The sequence below is a fragment of the Papaver somniferum genome, chromosome 10 (genome assembly GCF_003573695.1).
Source record: "Papaver somniferum cultivar HN1 chromosome 10, ASM357369v1, whole genome shotgun sequence".
NCBI lineage: Eukaryota > Viridiplantae > Streptophyta > Magnoliopsida > Ranunculales > Papaveraceae > Papaver > Papaver somniferum.
The window spans coordinates 34,627,654-34,648,719 of NC_039367.1; the positions used below are offsets into that span (position 1 = coordinate 34,627,654).

The window sequence follows — 21,066 nt, forward strand, 5'->3', positions numbered from 1 at the left end:
TTTCAAATTCTGATCAGGGTGCTGCTTCTTGTAAGCATGCTGTCTTCCCTAGGAATGAGAGCGCATTGAATGTTGTTGATTCCAGTCTTTATAAATCCATCATCTTTAGTGCCGGCCTCAAAAGAATGAGGGACGACACAAAAAGACAAAAAAGATCACCCAAATGTAAAATTTAATCATCCCTTATCTCCCATTTTTTTAATGGCCAAACTATCCTTTACAATCGGTAGATAACTTTACAATCGGGAAGTTAATGTACAATCGGGAGTCAATTTAATTTATATAACTTCCGAATATAAAGTATCCCCAAAATAAAATCCTCTATCTTTTGAATTTTGATTATCCTATAATCGGTAGTAAATAAAGTTATCTTGACTCCCGGTTAAAGTAGACCTTTGGCTAAAATGCTACCATAATCGGTAGTGAATTTAGTTTATTTAACTCCCAAATAAAGAGTAGCCCCAAAATGAGATTTTGCAAAAATTCTCAATTTTTTGAATTTTGGTTGAGCCTATAATCGGTAGTAAATGAAGGTATCCGGACTTTCAATTATGCAGCGGCTCTCTTTGCAAGTATCCTACCATAATCGGTAGTCAAGATAGTTCATATAGCTAACGAATATAGAGTAGCCCCAAAATGAGTTTTTGCAAAAATTCTCAATTTTTTGAATTTTGGTTGAGCCTATAATCGGTAGTAAATGAAGTTATCCTGACTTCCGATTATGCAGTGGCTCTCTTTGCAAATATCCTACCATAATCGGTAGTCAAGATAGTTCATATAACTACCGAATATAGAGTAGCCCCAAAATGAGATTTTGCAAAAATTCTCATTTTTTGTATTTTGGTTGAGCCTATAATCAGTAGTAAATGAAGTAATCCTGACTTACGATTATACAATGGTTCTCTTTCCAAATATCCTACCATAATCGGTGGTCTCATGATATTCATTATCTACCGATTGTGTTAGTAGCCCCAAATTCAAAATTTTCAAAAACTAGTGGAATTTTGCATTTTTCTATTTTCACAATCGGTAGACTCGTGATGTTTATTATCTACCGATTGTATAATCGGTAGTCTCATGATGTTCATTATCTACCGATTGTGCTAGTATCCCGAAATTCAAAATTTTCAAAAACTAATTGAATTTTGAATTTCTTTATTTGCACAATCGGTTGTTTGGTGATGTTTATTATCTATCGTGATGTTATTTATCGGCCGATTGTGGTAGTAACCCCAAATTCATTTTTTTCAAAACCAATGGAATTTTGGATTGCTGAAAGAAGAGAAAAACATAGTCATAATCGGTAGATATAAAAAAAAAGTAAACTATCGATTATGAAGGGACGTATAAATATTTTCAACCAATTTTATTTTATTATGTCGCCCCTAAAGACTCCAGGTTTATAAAGGGAATATTTCTTCATTTAGTCCATTACAATATAGTGTATCTTCATCTGATACCATTCCCTTCTCATGGAGAATCAGCCAGAGGTGCATATCATCTTTCCAGAGGAGGAGGACAACGGCGAGAATCTGGAAGAGAAACAGGGGATGTTTTCTCAAAACTTACCACGGCTCTTAATGGAGACTTGGTTTGTGGAGGACATACTCATGATGGCAGTTCAGTCCGAGATCAAAGAATGGGGAACCAAGTATCTGCGGCTACTAGAGGAGGAATGGAGGAAATTGCAGAGACTTCATATGTTGCTATTTCAACCGTGGTTTCCCCTGGAGGGAGAGGAGATGGTGGATCTGCAGGAAATAAGGGATTTAATTTCCGAGCTGAACATCCCCAAATTTCGTTGGAAGAGACTATTCACCATCATCGCTCCACCAGGGAAAGGATGCATCTCAAAAGTTTAGCACGCGGATTGTATGCTACAGGTCATTCTACCACCAGCAATCGAGACTCGTGCCCTAGTAAGAGGTCCAAGCGATCTCACGACATTCGGGATGAAAATTATGACATGCTGGGACTCGATCATTCCTTTGCAAAGAATCTTTAAGAATACTATATGGACAGGTCTCAGCGCAAAGGAGATAGAGACGAGCCAAGCACGAATGAAACACACTGTGAACAGGGATTGGCTTGTCCTTCCAATGGAACAACCAATGCCATCTCAGCATAACTCGTTTTGCGATGAAGATAATGACGTGGAACTGTAGAGGGGCTGCTAAGCCCTCTTTTGTACGAGTTGCTCGAGATCTGATTTCTCATTATAAGCCTACTATTTTTGTTGTTTTGGAAACTAGAGTTGGTGGTGATCAGGCTAGCCAGATCCGTCGGCGCTTGGGTTATACTCATTCTCTTCTTGTTGATTCTCAGGGTTTCTCATGTGGTTTATGGAATAAGTCTGAGGTTGATATTCAAGCGACTTCAGTTTCTCGGTGGGCCATACATGCGGTTGTTAATGTTCCTGCCGCTAAACCTTGGGTTCTTTCTTCTATTTATGCTAGTAATAATCCTAAGATGCGACATCAGGTATGGAATGAACTTAAAACTGTTTCCGACATTGACTGCCCTCTTGGGGTTATTGGTGGCTTAAATGTCCTTCATAGTCTCTCGGACAAGAAAGGGGGTATTCTACCTACCTATTCTGATATTAACGAGCTTAATAATGTGATGAATGTTTGCCACCTTATGGACAAGAAGCCTACTGGGCCTCGGTTTACATGGACAAGTAAGCAGGTGAATGGGCGTAATATTCAAGAACGTTTAGATCGGCTCCTCATCAATGATCTGTGGCAGCTGATGTTCCCTAATGCTCAGGTATCTCACTTGCATGTCTATAATTCTGATCATAGAGTGTTCATGGTAGATACTAGCCCCACTTTTAAGTTTCGGCCCAGGCCTTTCCGTATTGAAGCTATGTGGTTACAGGACATTAGATTTAAACATTTAGTTGCTCAAATTTGGGCTCAACGAGAGTCCGGTGCAGAGTCTAGCTTAAGTCTTGCTCAGAAATTTCGCATTTTAGCTTTGGAAGCTAAATTATGGAATAAAAGCAAGACTGGATCTTAGTCGTGCTCAAGATTCATTTGCTTCAATCCTTCTCTAGAAAATAAGGCTAAGGAGGCTTGTTGCCTTAGGAAATATTTAGAGTTGCTGCGTCTGCAAGAATTATTTTGGGCCCAAAAATCGCGTGTCCAGTGGTTAAAGTGTGGTGACCAAAATACCAAATTCTTCCACTTATCCACTTTGGTTCGCAGACATCGGAACCGTATTTCTTGCCTTAAAGATGATCATAGGGAATGGGTTAAGGAGGAGGAAGCTATTGAGCTGTTGATAAATGACTATTTCAAAGCTCTTTATTCTTCTTCTAACCCCCCAGACCCAGTTGGCCTACGAGATCTTGTTCCTTCAGTTTTATCTTCTGAAGATAATCTATATCTTATTAGGGAAGTTCCTATCGAAGAAATTACCCAGTGTATCCATCAGATGGGTCCCTTAAAGTCTTCTGGTCCGGATGGTACCCGAGGTATTTTCTATAAAACATATTGGGGTATTATTGGTCCATATGTGGTAATTCTGGTTGGAGATTTCTTTTCGAAAGGTATTCTTAATCCTGGTTTTAATGGTACTTTTATCACCTTAATTCCTAAAATTGAGAATCCGTCTTTGATAAAATATTTCCGGACGATTAGTCTTTATAATTTTTATTATAAAATTATTTCAAAAATTCTGGCTAATCGTCTTAAGCTTTTTTTTACCAAAATTCATTTCGTCAAGTCAAAATCCCTTTGTACAAGGTCGTTCCATCTTTGATTCTATCCTTATTACGAATGAGATTTTTACACTCTTTTCGTTATAAATCGGGATCCAAAGCATGGATGGTTCTTAAAATTGACTTTGAAAAGGCTTATGATCGCCTTGAGTGGAGCTTTATTTACAGAGTCTTTGAGGCCCTAGGATTTAACTCTGTGTGGATTCATTGGCTCAAACTTTGTATTTCAAGTGTTTCTTTTCAAGTGCTATTTAATGGTGCTCCCAATGAAGTATTTTATCCTTCTAGAGGTATTCTCCAAGGGAACCCTTTATCGCCCTATATTTTTATTATTTATATGGAGGTTCTCAGTAGGATTATTAATCAAGGTATCGAGACAAAACAGATCTTTGGGTTTAGGATTTATCGTCAGGCTCCTATGATTTCTCATAGTTTTTATGCCGATGATAGTATGATTTTTCTTGAAGCCAATCTCCGCAATGTTAGGGGTATCAAGACTATTCTTGATCGGTTCCCGAGTTGGTCGTGCCAACTTGTTAATACTTCTAAGTCTGTTGTAGTATGCTCTAAGAATCTCCCCAGACGTCTTGCTAGGAACTTGTGTAGAGGTCTGCATATACAATTGGGAACTAGTCCTGGCAAGTATTTGGGTATTAACATTCAGTGGGGTCGCCTTAGTCATGCTAATTCTACTGAGTCTCTAGTTAAGATTACTAACAGACTTAGTGGCTGGAAAAATAAGTCTCTCAATTTCGGTGGTAGGGATGTTCTTATTAAATCTGTTTTGGATCCTTCTTTGAATCATCTCATGTGCACTATGAAACTCCCAAAGTTTATTCTATGCAAAATAGATAAGCTTGGGAGGAATTTTTTGTGGCAACATTGGGATGGGACGAATCGCATTCATGCTATCAGTTGGGGTAAGGTTTGCAAACCTGTCTGGTTTGGTGGATTGGGGATTCGAGACTTGGAATTCCATAATTTCTCCTTTCTTGCTAAGAGTTCTTGGAGGATTGCTTGTAACCCTGATTCTCTAGTTGTTAAGCTTTTTCAAGCTAAATATCATAGAAATACTCAGTTTTGGGAAGCACTTCCTCCAAGTCGTGTTTCTTGGTGTTGGCGCAGCATTCTCAGGGGTAAAGAGCTGATTAAAACAGGGCTGAAGTGGGTTATTGAAACTGCGCATCAAGTGAATATTTGGAACGATTCTTGGTGCTGTAATGTTCCTTTATCACAAATTCTTGGTCCTACTTGTGATCCATCTTTGAGAGTGTCTGATCTTATAGATCCTGGGAACCATGAATGGAATCTCTCGCCCATTTCCTCTTCAATTCCTAAATCGGTACAGGATCAGATTTTGGCCATTCCTCTTTCACGGCATGTTCCTTCTTCTGATCACAGGGTTTGGACCCATAGAAGAGATGGGAATGTTTCGGTTAAATCATGTTATAATTGGTTAGCTTTGTCTCAAGAGGGTTCTGCTTTGAATGGTACTAAGTGGGAGCATCTTTATAAATCCCGATGCCCTGCTCGCATTAAACATTTCTTGTGGCTGCTAGACCAAGGAAAGCCTCTAGTCCGTGTGAATTTATCGAAGCGTGGGTTGGATATCCCGGTTTCTTGTCCTTAATGTCATCAGTTTTCAGAAGATGTCTCTCATGTTTTCTTAACTTGTTCCAAGGTTTCACCAATCTGGAACGCACTTGTTTATGCTTATGGTGTTCAACTTCCTCAACTGCATATGTGTCTTGACTGGATCCACAATGTTTTGTCCTTGAAAACTGATGACGCTACAGTGCAGTGGGGGGTTCTTATACCATTTTTCCTTTGGCATATTTGGCGTGCTTGAAATATGGTGGTGTTTTCCCATAACAATTTTGATTGGAGGGTTGTTCTTAAATTTGTTTATAATGCTGCAGCCGAGTATTTGTGTGCCAATGCCAATTACTCCTAGTCCTACTTTCAAGGAGCAAATATGTGTTAGATGGCTGCCTCCTATTAATGATTTTGTTAAACTCAATGTTGATGGATCCTCTAATGATGCAGGGAATGCAGGTATTGGTGGCATTTTGCGAGGTGATGATGGACATTTTTTGGCTGCTTTTGCGAAGCTTATTTACCGCAACTCCAATAACGTTGCTGAATTATGGGCCATTCGAGATGGTATGCAACTAGCAAGAAATATTGGCATTCAAAAACTACTTGTCGAAAGTGACTCGCAGTATGCTATTAACCTGTGTTTACAAACGTATGCTAGTAGTTAGAAATGTACAGGCTTTTTGCGAGACATTCTTCTTTTGTCTCGGGATTTTGATCAAGTGTGCTTTCAACATCACTACAGGGAGGGTAACTTGCGGCTGATATTTTATCCAAAAAGGTAAAAAATGAATGTATATCTGGTGTATGGGTTGATGCTCCCCCTGATTATTTGGGTTCTGTTTTCTCAAGTGATGTACAGGAACGAGTCATCCCTAGGTTTGTAAGGCTCAGTTAGCTTTTCTGGTAATATAACTCCTCTTACCCAAAAAAAGAAAAGAAAAGAAGAAAAAAAAAAGAAAAGTCTTACTCGGTAAATTTTCATCTAATTGTTTAAGTGGTTATCAAATGATTTTTTTAATTTTTTTTAATCAATTGTTCTCATTTCCTTGTCTTATCTCTTCATATAGCTAGTAAAATTAAATCAAACAACAAGAATTAAATTACATGTACACAACTTTCTGCAGTTTTCTATATGTTGTTTCTTCCTTGCTAGTTTGAGGCCTAGCCAAATTATTCGAGGCCTGCTATACTAAAAGACAAAATAAGATATTTTGATGTAATTTCAAAAATCCCTCATCCATATAATTTTGTTAATGGTTAATTTTTTCATGATTAATAAATGTTAATTAGTTGTGTTAGTAGTAGGTTAAATAAATTATAGTTGGTGTTAGATAATTAGTTTGGGTGTTTGAGATCATCAAAACATAATTCTGATCGAAGTTCATCATTTAGATCGATTGATTGATCGATCAAAAACATCTGTTTATTGATTTTATGAAGAAAAAACTAAATTATTTATACTTTAGGTTTTGTAAGCATTTAGATCCATGATTGATATTTTCATGATTCATGCTTAGATGCATTTTTTCTGAAATCTAAACAGAATCAGTGGATATTTCAACAAACTTTAACCGATTCTGAGCGAAGTTCATCATTTCGATGAGCATGAAAGAGAATCGGTGGATATCTCAATGAACATCAACCGATTCTGGGAAATATTCATCATTTCGATAAACATCAAAGAGAATCGGTGGATATCCCAATGAAGATCAACTGATTCTAGGCGAAGTTCATCATTTTGAGGGACATCGAAGAAAATCGGTGGATGTTTCCATTGTCGGAGCCAGACCTTTTCCCAAGTGGGGGAAAATTCATATGGTAAAAGTCTGTATATACTTGTTGGTATTTTAATTGACTTTAAAAGTCTGTATATACCTTTTCCCAAGTGGGGGAAAATTCATACGGTAAAAGTCTTTTTTTTTTTGCATTTTAATTGACTATTTAGTATTGACTAAGTGAAAATCAAATCATAAAATATTTTAGTTAAATCAGATATAGTAATTTAGATCGTTTTTTTGTTTTTCCGTCGTACATTTGATGTATTTTTATTGATTTTACACGAGGTTTATAATTTTAACCCCGTTAAAAATAAAATTTCAATTTTATAAAACACATTTCCCCCCACAAGACATGTAAATTACAAAAATCATAGCCTCTATTAGTGGGATTTCAGAATCAAGTGGGGTTGGCAGACCTTATTTGTCCCTACATCCCCCATCCCTGGATATGTCAATGAACATCCACCGATTCATTTGATGTTCTTCATTTTTATGGTCAATTGATCACAATCAGTTGATACAATCATCCACAAGTGTCATTTGTAAAAGAACTCAAAATGATAATTTTTTTACATAAAAATAAGTCCACAATCGGTGGATATTTCTCCCCCGTGTACCGATCGTAAAAAACTAAACTTCAAGAGTTTTTCGGTAAACTTTTATAACAAGAAACTATTTCATAATTGCCGTTATCCACCGACTGTAAATCAGGGCATTCCTTCAACTATTTTGCTCGTAACTTCTTCGTCCGATATCGAAATTAACTCATTCTTTTTGCGTTCAGTTCATATTTTCATTATTTATTACATAGAGATAATCTTTTTGGGTCTGGAAAAGTTCTAATCATTCTTGGATCCAAGGATTCTATCTTTGCATACCATACTCTTAAATAATAATAAAAAAATGGTATTTTCTTTAACCAGAATCGGTCTATATGAACATTCACATCGACTGATTTTAGGTTTGATGTTCTTCGACCATGAAGAACATCAAGAACAAGTTGGTCCACGCGGTCATGAACATCGACCGATTATCACAGAAACTGGTCAACATGGACATGATCATCTACTGATTCACTGTAATTTCCAACTTTGGATGGATAAACCAACCAAAAGTATAATTAAGAATAATAGGTTGCAATCCACAATATTTCTTTTTAAAGGCAATGATGAAATTTCCTTTAATTCGATCGATGTAGTTAAACTCAACTGATGAAGTTAGGCTTAATTCTAATTTGTGGCGGAAATGATTTGAATAGGTTTAACTTTTAAAAGGATTTGGTTAGGTTTCAAATTTAGAAGGATATGGCTCAGGGCAACTTAGTACTTTTACTTAGTTTAAACATCCCTTATCCCTTAATTTAGGTGGGATCAACAATCTATAGGCCTCAAATAGTTTGACTAGGCCCTAAATTAGCTAGACTTTTATTCAATTGAGGTGGATTTAATTTGCCAATCGGTTGTGAATTGGATGCTCAGACTAGCAGCACTATACGGGCAATCAGCCAGCTAACAAAAGGAAAGGTGGATTAAGTATTTATAAATTTATTTAGTAGAGAACGCCACAAATGCCAAATAATCTTTGAAGTATCACAACAAGAAAAAAGAATAGAGGAACAATAAATCTTAGAAGTACTGGGATCGAAAACTTGAGAGCTAATCATAGAATTTGTCCAGTGTAATCACAAAATCCTTTAAGATTACGCTTGAGTCACTATATTGGAGTCATTGTTGCCTTTCATTTCCGTCCTTTAGCGATTGGCAGGCACTATTTATGTTACCAAAAAGTTAATGGGAGAAATCAAGAAAATCAAGTTTTAATTATTGCAAATGGTAAACTAGTTTAGTGAATGAAAGAGAAAATTGAGAATGACGTGTAAACTATCCAGGACAAGATAAAACAAAGTCATGAAGGTCAAGACCGAAGCCATTGGTCCGACACATGCTACAATTTGTAGGGCACCCCACCCAAGAAAGGGTACTGCAGGGTTTTACTGTTTATTGTCCTTCGGATAGGGTTGTTTTCTACTTTGGCTTAGGCTTTATAGTGTTTGTTTTGTTGTCAGCTGGGTCTAGTGCTGTTTTGCGAAGTCTCGACTCTTGACTCGCGTTGTACTCGTTGCACTAGTGTCGCCTCTTTTTAGTGTAGTCCCCTCCGTTGTGTTCTCTTTTTGTGCTGTCTTTAACGATTTTTAATAAATTTTTAACCTCGCCCTTGATTGATGATCAATAAAATAAAACATACACAAAAAAAAAAAAAAAAAGTTTACATTAAAATGTTGGCTTAAGCTTTATAAAAAATTTCTTTTCAGAAAGAGTGACAAGCCTCGTTCATTAAGACTAAAATTAATATCACGAATACCGAATCTGGAAGATTAAAATATACGTTGTAGAGTCCTCAACTAATTCAAAATAATCGATCAAACTACGTAGATTTTGTTTACAACATTGAAATTTTCGCTCTATTATGATCTCCCCAATTTTTTTTTTTTTTTGTGCACAATGCCATGTAAATTCTTGGCTATATCCTCACTATGGAAGTAATGCACTGCACCTCATGTGATCTCACCATTTGAATTTCAATGGTTGATAATAGTCGATTTTCAAACCTTACAAGTTTCATAACTTACTAATCTTGGTCTAAGGACGATTAACTCAACATCGCTAATCGGGTGTACCAGTTCATTGGTGAAGGTACGAAATTCCATATAAGACACGCTGAGCAGATCAGACACCATAAATAGCTTCCTTTCTCCTTGATCTATCTTTTGCTGTTAATTTTTTAAGTTTTAATTACCGACTGGGTTCCATCATAGGATCTGTTCTTGTTGCAATTTTGTGGTTCTTCTCCATGTATTTAAGAATGATTATGCAGGTATAGGTTGTGATCTTTCGCAGGGAAGAAAGCAAAACATAGGATCATCTTCAGTTCTAACCTGTGATGAAGACAAAGCAACTCCAACAGTAGAAACAACGGCATCAACTCCACCTATTTTCCTCCATGTTTATGGTGATTGGGTTTTATTTCGGCTTGTTTATGATCTTAATGCTCTAGGTTGTTTTAACAATTGACGAACTTATAGATCTGTTTATTTCTTAGTTTTTAGGGTTAGTTTTAGGACTTACTGGTTTGCTTATGTTCTTACTAATGTGGGGGCTGTGATAGTCTCATTATCTTCAGTAGCAGTTTCAGGATTTCCAAAGTCAACAACAAATACAACTTGTTCAACAAAGACACCAACAGAAACTTTATGGTTACTGAAGACACCAACAACAACAACTAGTTCCAGAATACAATTTCTGATGAAGACCCAGACCGCGTCCGAAGTTCGATTTCGTCCTCCGATGACCTATTCAGGTTATCTTTGTTACTGTCACCGTTACTGTGAAAAAACAAGAGACAAATGGGTGGATCTATGGATCCTTTCTCACCCATGTCATATGTTTTACCATGTTTTAGAAAAAAATATTGAAAAATGGTTGGATTTTTGGATCCTAGCATCTCTGCAGATTGTAGATTTGGTATATTGTATGGGTGTGATATTCTCAACCAAAACGAGACCATTTAAACTAGCTCTGTTACTTAGAAAATCGTCCGGAATGGTTAGGATTCTACTTTGGATTTTGTCCTGTAACTATGTTGTTGTGTGACTTCATTATGTTGGTTGTACATTTAAAATATCTGTGATGATTGGAAACCTCATGGTCAGTCCTGTAACCGATCGTAATCGTGTAATCTCTCCCGTTTTGAAAACGGAGTATTATTATCAATGTATTTGAGGCTTGTCTCTTTTTCGATCATCGGAATCACTTGATAACACTCTTATAAATATTTCATCTTTTATGAATATATATAAATGTGAATAAAATATATGTGATACATGTGGTGTCTCATATACGCGGGTGACTTCTCAGCAAGTTCCAATTAAATCAACTGAACCCAATTTGTAATACGAAGGAAGGAACACCAATTTATAAAATGAAAACCATTAAATCAAGAAAAGAAAGATTGTATCTATCTTAGCAAGCATAAAGCTATTGTATTCAATGATTATGATAATAAGAAGATGAATTTTATAGATCGCTTGATCTGTGTAAAAGCAAAGAAAAGAAAATTAAAGAAGAAGATGCAGACTAGGAGAAGACTCTTACTGCTGAGCTGGAGGGAATGGAGGCAGTGATGATGATAACAAGATAACAAAAAAACAAGTCACGCCGTGGATTATTCATGATGTAAATTTAATCTTGTCCAGAGTTTGCAGAACTCATGGCTAGCGACCGAAATAGTTGCGAAGATTAAGTCATGCCGTGGAGTACTTATGATATCAACTTTGATTATTTCATTCATGGGATAGCGGTGCTTATTTAAAACTTTCAAAATAAAGGTATAAATAAGACTTTTACATAGGATTTTTCACACATATCAAATTTAAGAGTTCATAACTAATAATTTAGAAAGGTTTACACATATTGATGTAGTTTTTCAAGTGGTAAATAAAAGTTCGTTCAAAGACTTGTAAAGATTTGATTTCAGACTTAATTTTGGTTTCACTTAATGTTACGAGAGACTGGGACTCAGGATTCCACCAATAAATCCATTCATGCGATTCATATAGTTATTCTAGACAATTATAAATCAAATAGAATATTGACTCTGTTTCTTTGCCAAGGTAGATTTTTGAAAAGCAACGACTATAAATCTAAAGCATGGGATATCAAAAGACTTAACCTAAGTATAACCCATCAATTGAAATCACAACCGTTCAATAAAAACCATAAAACAATTAATAATCCTTGCAAAAAGTCATGAAAGAATTAAATATAACTACCACACGCATGAAACATGGATTCCTACGTCATCCCAGTGTTGGGGTTTAGCTCATGATGTCGTATAAACTCTCAAAAGATAGAAACATGGCTCAAAGAGCGTTTAAAGATGGAAGTACAAGGAAAATCACCAAAACAGATCAATTGCAACGTTTATATGCGTGGAAGATCGACTGTTACTAACGATACAGAAGATGTAAGACTGCTGGGAACGATACTATGTGTGTCGTGGATAAACCACACTTTTCTGCGACTGACTTGGGTCGTCTAATGTTCTTCAGCTTCGTCTTCTTCCTCATGCTGCTGCAACTTTCTCTGCACCGTGATTTCTTCGTGCCAGAGCCTCCTCTAAACTACGTAAAGGCCCCAAACTACTCGACACCCCTTCCTGGAACTCGTATCTCTCTATTTATACACAACAGAGTTAATTAATATTCACGAAATCTTTTGTTTCCTTCCTTGAAAGTTACGGTATTCTCTTCTTATTTTTCTTTATTTCCTATGCGACTGCTGAGATTCCTTGTATACTCAAACTTCCCTCTGATTGAGCCAAATCTTGCAGAAAAGATATTCTTCTCTTAACTCCCACGCAACTTCCATATTTGCCTTAAAACTTCCCGGAATGACTCCTCTCTATGTTTCGTGAATTTTTTTTTTCTTACGATTCTTTCAAACATACCATGCCTGTCTTGATTTAACATGTTAATCCTTAATGGATTCCGAGCAAAACTCTCACAAAATCCCGACTAAAACTCTTCTTTAAAAACCCGAGAAAACTAGTATTCCTTCGTGTGTTGAGAATCGGTTATCCATCCCATTTTGCTCCGTTAAATTACTTAGGTCAGCCCTGTTTATGACTTTAGAGTCCAGCCCAATTAAATCTGGTGATTGAATCTGTCCAGAGATAACCCAAAAATCGAAGCCAAATTCTGTTCGTAACTGAAATATTTTCCCGCCAAATTCTTTGTTCGAAAGTGAAGAAGAAATGCCCCCTATCCAGAGTAGGGGTGTAGATAACAGCTCTCTTGGGGTGCCATGGGTGCCCCTTATCCAATATGTGGGTGCCAATATCATTTCCTCCTGGTGCTTTAGAAAACTTTTCGAGCCGATTTTTCCAAAAATGTTTATTGGCCAAAAATACCTACACACAAATAAAACACCATAATAAGTACAAAAATGAGCTCTAACAATATATAGAATCGAGACAAATTAGGCACAAAAATGTGTCTATAAAATACCCCCCAACCTATTATTTGCTAGTCCTCGAGCAAAAATAAAATAAAATCCTAACTCACTGTCGCAGGCATCATCGATTGCATTTAGCTTATGCAATAAGCCTTTAAACCCCTAGGTGGCCCTAGTGGCGGAGTGTTATCTCCGGAGGGATTACCAGAGGTATACCCACAAAACCTTTATACTCCAGACCCTAACTATCTACACAGAACCTTGGAAGGCACTAAAGAATCTCCTTGGTTGGCATACTTATTGACTACAGGAGGAAGTACTCTGATGCGAAATTCCAATTGCTGTACACGAGTTCGCACTCAAGTATACTAAAATTCATATAAAGTGACAAAGCTCTACTCAGATAGTTGCACTATGGACATCAATATCCGGAGTCAAAACTAATCACATGGATAGATCAAGAAGATGAATATAGAGAAAAACATAGATGGTTTTGATGTTTACTAGGTGAACGGTGTTTCTCATATCTGTCTGAAGGCCTCCGCCAAAATGAACCTATCATAATGGACTGAGATACTAGTCTGACTAATACCAACACACTGGCATATACAAGGGAACCAATGATTGATAATCCTAATTCTAGGTCAACACAACTGGCATATACAAGGGTTCCAGTGGTCGACTTTATTGAATTTATTCTAGTTGGTCTGATGGTCTGGTCTCGATTTCTCTTTTTCTCTTCTTTTTTTCTCTTATTTTTTTTTGTATTTCAATCACTCTAATTCACCCTAGCATTGGTAACAACTTGAATCGTGAGCCCCTCCTAATCACTTAGAGAAACATAGTTTAAAAACAAAACAAAATAAAAACAGAAGTGAAAAGGGCTCAACGAGATATGGTGAAACTATCATGTTATTTCTAACACCTGAGCTCTGTGCTTTTATCAATAGACTCTTTAGATGTTGTCATCTAGTTAGATTGGTTCCTCAACTCCTACAACCAAAATGCTTCCATCCACTTAGATTGGTTAGTGTCATCCTTAATAGGCATAAATTTCTAGGCTCTGGAGTTTATTTATTGCAACTAAAAAGTTTCTCCTATACCCCCAAACTTAAATCTAACATTGTCCTCAATGTTCCAAAGATGAAATTAAAAGCATGAACAAGGAGAAACTGTTACCATTTGAAGCAAAAGAGATAAGGAAATATGTTACCGTATCGCATGAATATTGGGTTACCTCCCAAGAAGTGATAAGTTTAATGTCTTCAGCCAGACTAAGAAAGGATTAGTCACCTTATAAAATCATAAAGTAATAGCCAAAATATTTGTGGGTCATTAAAACCAAATAGAGCTATCACAAGTAAAAGGAATCTGCAACCTGTCAAGAAATAAACAAATAAAGCACACCCTTGTCTAGTTTCCTGTTTAAGACAACTAAATCTAGCTGTGGTTCAGGTTCTATAACTGGGTCCAAATAAAATATTTTCATAGGTTGCATTTCCTCATAGGTTAGATCCAAATGTTCAGGTTCTAGAGTCTGGAAAAACTCAAATAAAAACTTAGAAGCACATAATAATAACCTGAATAATTGAGGATCCTCTAAGTCAATCAGATTTGACTTACACAACTGACCACAATGAGAGTGGTAATCTTCCTTAAACAAGTATGTCGACCCTAATCTCCTAAAGTAATTAGGTTTAGTCTCAAAACTTAATATTCGACACATTTGAAAATCAAACATTCCCACATTTGGAAGAAAAATATTTGGTGTGAAAACAAAGTCAATCTGGGTATCATAGCCTGGATAAACCACATCAACCAGAGGATGGGTTTCTAACAACTGAAATTTCTTGTGGACATCACTAGGTTCAGGAAAACGTGTATGAAGATAATCTTGTAAAATGGTTGAGGCACATATGTCAAGTCCCAAGTGAGGGACCTTTCTAAGAGTTAAATCACATGGAGAATGATAATCACTCCCAAACTTAGAGTTTTCAGTGTCTCTAGAAAGACTATTCACAACTTCCCTAATTTCAAGGTCATCTAATTCATGAAAATGGTCAATTGATTCTTATAAGTCAGGTACATCCTCACTCATCTCGACGAGTTCATTTTCTTTTTCTAAGTCTATTGTTTCTAAATCGCTAGACTCAAAATATACTCGTTCCTCTAAACCATTATTAGCTTCGTAATCAAAAGGAAATACTACATCGTCTGAAACGGGGGTATCTCTAGTCAAATCCTCGTCCTTTTGAATAGGTGAATAATTATTAAAATTATTTGGATTTGAACTATAAATAATGTTATTATTAAGCTCAATTGGAGTAGCAAATTCATGACCACTATGCCTATTTATTTCAAATTCTTCATCAATATTATCCTCATTATAATAACATGAAAATGGTTGAACCTCATCTAAACAACAAGTAGTGTTACCAATTATATCCTCGTCATCTTGATTATGCAAATAACTATCCTCATTTTCAAGGGTACTATTGGAAACACTATATTGGAAATTAAGAGTATCTTGAGCAGTTCTTTCCTGGGCCTCTAACAACATTTTCTGAGTCGACTCGCATAACTTCCTGATTTTATCTAGGAAAGAAGGTTCACACGTTGCATTGATTTTATTCATAACTAAGTTATTCATCTCAGCTGAACTATGTGTCGACTCAAGTAAATTTTGTGTCGACTCAGCTAACTTACATGCAGACTCTAGTAGAGAAGAATCGTACGACCGATGGGCGTATGGATAGTAATTGGGATCACCATGGTATGGACCATAACCTTCAAAAGGCTGATGTTCCAAAACACTATTCACACTATGGTCAAAGTAGTAACGTCCATTTTGAAACTTAGTCGGATATTCGTTGTATTGGTTATTTTAATACCAGTTCGGCATTCTATTGCAGGGGTGTGAGTTGTCACACAAAATAAAACCCACTGACAGGGGATTCGTGGGTGGATAGAGTCTTACCTCCCGTACCAGACGGGCGATGAACCGTTGAAGTCGACTCAGGCCACCGACTCCGATGTCAGTGTACGAACCCGAAGGGCCGAGACAGTATCGTAACTGTCGTCCTTCCCTGCAAATAGTTTATATTTAATTTTAACCCTTCCTTAGGGTTTAAAAATAAAAATGTCCAAGTCCAAAAATAAAAATGTCCAAAAAGGAAAAGAAAAATTACATAAATAAAATCCTATTTACAGTTTCTAAAAATAAAACAAAATAACTATATACAAAATCTTCTTCTTCACTCCTTTCAGATTCTTCTTTTCTTTCCTTCTCTGGCGATGCTTTCCTTTTATAGCACTTTTTCTTTCCTTGTAGCCTCACTCCAAATCTGAAAAGAATCGAAAAATACCAAAACGCGTAAAAAAGAACAAAAAATAATAAAAATAAAAATAAATCTAAAACAAATCTAAAACAAATCTAAATACAAATCCGCGTCGGCGGCGCCAAAAATTGATGTAGTTTTTCAAGTGGTAAATAAAAGTTCGTTCAATGACTTGTAAATATTTGATTTCAGACTTAATTTTGGTTTCACTTAATGTTACGAGAGATTGGGACTCGGGATTCCACCAATAAATCCATTCATGCGATTTATATAGTTATTCTAGACAATTATAGCTCAAATATAATATTGACTATGTTTCTTTGCCAAGGTAGATTTTTGAAAAGCAACGACTATAAATCTAAAGCATGGGATATCAAAAGACCTAACCTAAGTATAACCCATCAATTGAAATCACAACCGTTCAATAAAAACCATAAAACAATTAATAATCCTTGCAAAAAGTCATGAAAGAATTAAATATAATTACCACACGCATGAAACATGGCTTCCTCAGTCATCCCAGTGTTGGGGTTTAGCTCATGATGTCGTACAAACTCTCAAAAGATAGAAACATGGCTCAAAGAGTGTTTAAAGATGGAAGTACAAGGAAAATCACCAAAACAAATCAATTGCAACGTTTATATGCATGGCAGATCGACTGTTACTAACGATACAGAAGATGTAAGACTGATGGGAACGATACTATGTGTGTCGTGGATAAACCACACTTTTCTGCGTCTGACTTGGGTCGTCTAATGTTCTTCAGCTTCGTCTTCTTCCTCCTGCTGCTGCAACTTTCTCTGCAGCGTGATTTCTTCGTGCCAGAGCCTCCTCTAAACTACGTAAAGGCCCCAAACTACTCGACACCCCTTCCTGGAACTCGTATCTCTCTATTTATACACAACAGAGTTAATTAATATTCACGAAATCTTTTGTTTCCTTCCTTGAAAGTTACGGTATTCTCTTCTTATTTTTCTTTATTTCCTATGCGACTGTTGAGATTCCTTGTATACTTAAACTTCCCTCTGATTGAGTCAAATCTTGCAGAAAAGATATTCTTCTCTTAACTCCCACGCAACTTCCATATTTTCCTTAAAACTTCCCGGAATGACTCCTCTCTATGTTTCGTGAAATCTTTTTTTCTTACGATTCTTTCAAACATACCATGCCTGTCTTGATTTAACAGGTTAATCCTTAATGGATTCCGAGCAAAACTCTCACAAAATCCCGACTAAAACTCTGCTTTAAAAACCCGAGAAAACTAGTATTCCTTCGTGTGTTGAGAATCGGTTATCCATCCCATTTTGCTCCGTTAAATTACTTAGGTCAGCCCTATTTACGCCTTTAGAGTCCAGCCCAATTAAATCTGGTCATTGAATCTGTCCAGAGATAACCCAAAAATCGAAGCCAAATTCTGTTCATAACTGAAATATTTTCCCGCCAAATTCTTTGTTCGAAAGTGAAGAAGAAATGCCCCCTATCCAGAGTAGGGATGTAGATATCAGCTCTCATGGGGGTGCCATGGGGTGCCCATTATCCAATCTGTGGGTGCCAATATCATTTCCTCCAGGTGCTTTAGACAACTTTTCGAGCCGATTTTTCCAAAAATGTTTATTGGCCAAAAATATCTACACACATAAAACACCATAATAAGTACAAAAATGAGTTCTAACAATATATAGAATCGAGACAAATTAGACACAAAAATGTGTCTATCACATATATCAAATATAAGACTTCATAACTAATAAATTATCTCCCATAACAGAGATTTAAGGCTTAGAATGTTTTATGTGGATAAATTTTAATAATTTTAGTTTTATTTTTAATGATTATTAAAAGGAAAGAAATGACAAAATAAAATGACATAAAAGGTTTAACCGAAAGTCTAGTTAAAACTATCTTTAAGACCTTTTTAAGTCTATGTCGTCGCTCCAACTTTGTATAATCTAAATATTGGAGATGAATTTATCTTAAGCAGGAGATAAAAATTGTGCTATAATTGCTATAAGATATATAAGTGTAATCAGATTCTAAGATTATATCCTCCATTGAATTTAATATAGGGGGATACAATAATTAAACGGGTCACCAGATAAAATAGGGTCATTTTGAAAAAATTTTAAAAACCCATTAACCACTATATTCTTTGATAACAAAACAACTCAGTTTTTAAAGATTTTGATTAGTTTTGTTAATTAATTGAGTCAGATTTGTGAACCTATTTCTTCGAAATGGTGAACCTACCAAGCTTTAATATTTATTTTCTCGAGCAATTCTTAACAATCGCACTAAAAACGGTTGTCTCACTTTCGGTGGGCCCTGCTATTCAGAGATTAATATGGATGGGGGCTTTGGAACTCGCTGTTGTGAGTGAGCGGTTTTTCTTTATCTTTTTTTCACTGTTTATCAAGCTTTTTTATATTTTATCTTTTATATGTTTAACAACTCGGCCATGAATTCCATGACCTAAATTCCTAGACTGTAACTCTATATTTTTGGTCTCATTATTTTTTCTGTGATTACTCAATGCAAACTTTTTACATATTTAGGCAATTCCTATGGAATGAACAAATTCATGGTTTTTTCGTTTTTCTACCACTATGAACTCAACAAACATGAAAAATGGATGCGCAACCCATCAAATTTGACAATTTATTGAGTGTGAACCATCATTAGCCGCGCGCTTAATTCAGAACCGCGCGGATGAAATAAACTCGATGGCAGTTGAAAGCAAACCGCGCGGCCTTTATTTATCCCGTCAGTGGGTAAACAACATCCGCTGATACATGTGTATCTTCCTTTCCCGAGAACTAGTGATACTCAAGAAGAATCGAGGATAGAATCCTATATTGGAAAGGATTCCTTGTTTAGGATAAAATCCTAGTTTAGGAAGGAGTGTTGTTTTGAGCAGTATTCTTGGTTTAGGTAACATACCTAGAAAGGGAATTAGTCCTACAAAAGGAAATAGATTCCTAAGACGTTTGGGAAACCAAACCAAGCCTATAAATAGGGATTTTTAGCTCATAACTAAACACATATAGTTAGTGTGTTCTTGATACAGACGCACCTAGAGAAGACACAAAATTCTAGACACAGAAAACCTAGAGAAGTTTGTGAGACAATTATTTATTGTAAAAGCAAGCTTAGCAAACATTTTAGGGTTAACTACTGTTTAGAGAGATTGTGAGCGTAACAAAGAGAGAATTGTAAATCGTTTTCTTGTTCATAATCTAGAGAAGATAAATTTCTTCGAATCACTACTTGTGTTTTGTTTTCTAAGTTTCTCCTATATTATTATTCTGAATTCCGCCTTTATAGTAATATCTACCAAAGTATAGAGATCATACGTATCAAGTTGGCATCACGAGCAAGGTTAGTTTTTAGGGTAAATCCCTGTGGTTTATGGTTTTCACTGGATCTCTTTACATAAAGCTTGGTGAGGTACTCGAGAAGCTAGAAGACGTTAATAAAACAAGGGGATCAAGGATGACAAAGTCAGATGATGATCCTAAGGAAGGCGAACCAAAAACTATGGAAGAAAAGGTTGCTACGCTGCAAACATACATGAAGTCAATTAAAGTTACCCTTCAGGAACTGAGTGAATGTATTCGTTCTCATACACCCAAGACTAAGACGAAGAAAAAGATTACACCTTCACCTGAAGCTTCAAAAAAAGATGATTCTGAAGAAGACGATTCAGAAGAAGAAGAAGAATATGAAGAAGAGGAGAATGACGAAAAGAAGAAAAGTGAGTTTCTTAAAAGTCCTACTTCAACTAAACCTCATGGTAAGAATCTGAAAATTGATTTTCGTGTTGATATTCCACATTACGATGGAATTGTCGATGTAGAAAAATTGGATGACTGGATTGAAAGTCTAGAGACGTATTTTTCTTTCTTTGAATATGGTTCAAAGGAAAATATTGCTTTCGCGGCATTGAAGCTATAAAAGCATGCTCTAACCTGGTGGAAAGCTTATCAAAGAAAAAACCTAGGTAAGGGAGAATCGTTGTGGAAAGATTCAAGGCAGTTGTAAGGAAATAGTTTTATCCGGTTGGCTACCTTGAGGAGAGATGGTTCGAGTGGTACAACTTGAAGCAATCATACAACCAAACGTACAAGAATATACTTCGGAATTTCAGAATCAAGCTATGATTTTGAATTTAGAATTGGGAGATGTAGATGGTGGATTTTCGACAAGGGCAAAATCGTAAAACCATAATTATACATACTACGGATCCGGCAATCGGATGAGTATTGAGACTCATGTCTCTCAATAAAGCGTGAAAGCTCATGCCATAAAACCTCTGACTGAGAAGGCCGTCTCTCAGAGTATATGTAGATGTGCAGTCTCCCAACTGAGGCCATGGCACATCTTATGAATACTGAGCAATTTCAGTAATTATTTCTGTATAGAATCGAAATATTGGATGGCTCCTAGACAGCATGCCTTCTAGTATAGAGCAACAACATCTTCAGGATGCAACCAGGTTTTCCCTGACAATATAGGAGAAATATGACACTCCAGCAAGTTCATATTGCTCAACTCTCAGATAATTAATGCTCTTAGATAGGAACCCCTGCTAGTATAGAGCCCTCAATTAATTATCTCTA

The 21,066-nt window shown here is 36.2% G+C and overlaps 2 protein-coding genes across 2 annotated transcripts; both read left to right on the forward strand.

Moving 5' to 3' along the window:
* Positions 1–2,148: 2,148 nt before the first annotated feature.
* Positions 2,149–3,021, forward strand: LOC113315516. Its single transcript, XM_026563785.1, has one exon. The coding sequence runs from the start codon at positions 2,149–2,151 to the stop codon at positions 3,019–3,021; it is 873 nt and encodes a 290-aa protein (XP_026419570.1).
* An 809-nt stretch (positions 3,022–3,830) lies between these two features.
* Positions 3,831–5,988, forward strand: LOC113315517. Its single transcript, XM_026563786.1, has 3 exons — positions 3,831–5,339; positions 5,406–5,531; positions 5,644–5,988. The coding sequence occupies exons 1-3, from the start codon at positions 3,831–3,833 to the stop codon at positions 5,986–5,988; spliced, it is 1,980 nt and encodes a 659-aa protein (XP_026419571.1).
* The last annotated feature ends 15,078 nt before the right edge of the window (positions 5,989–21,066 follow it).

What these genes read in the sequence shown, in the direction of transcription:
- LOC113315516 (XM_026563785.1), top strand. Translation starts at nt 2,149, where the DNA reads ATGACGTGGAACTGTAGAGGGGCTGCTAAGCCCTCTTTTGTACGAGTT.
- LOC113315517 (XM_026563786.1), top strand. Translation starts at nt 3,831, where the DNA reads ATGGTTCTTAAAATTGACTTTGAAAAGGCTTATGATCGCCTTGAGTGG. An exon ending in AGCGTGGGTTGGATATCCCG is followed by an intron (nt 5,340 to 5,405) that starts GTTTCTTGTCCT and finishes ACTTGTTCCAAG; the next exon opens with GTTTCACCAATCTGGAACGC. An exon ending in ACGCTACAGTGCAGTGGGGG is followed by an intron (nt 5,532 to 5,643) that starts GTTCTTATACCA and finishes ATAATGCTGCAG; the next exon opens with CCGAGTATTTGTGTGCCAAT.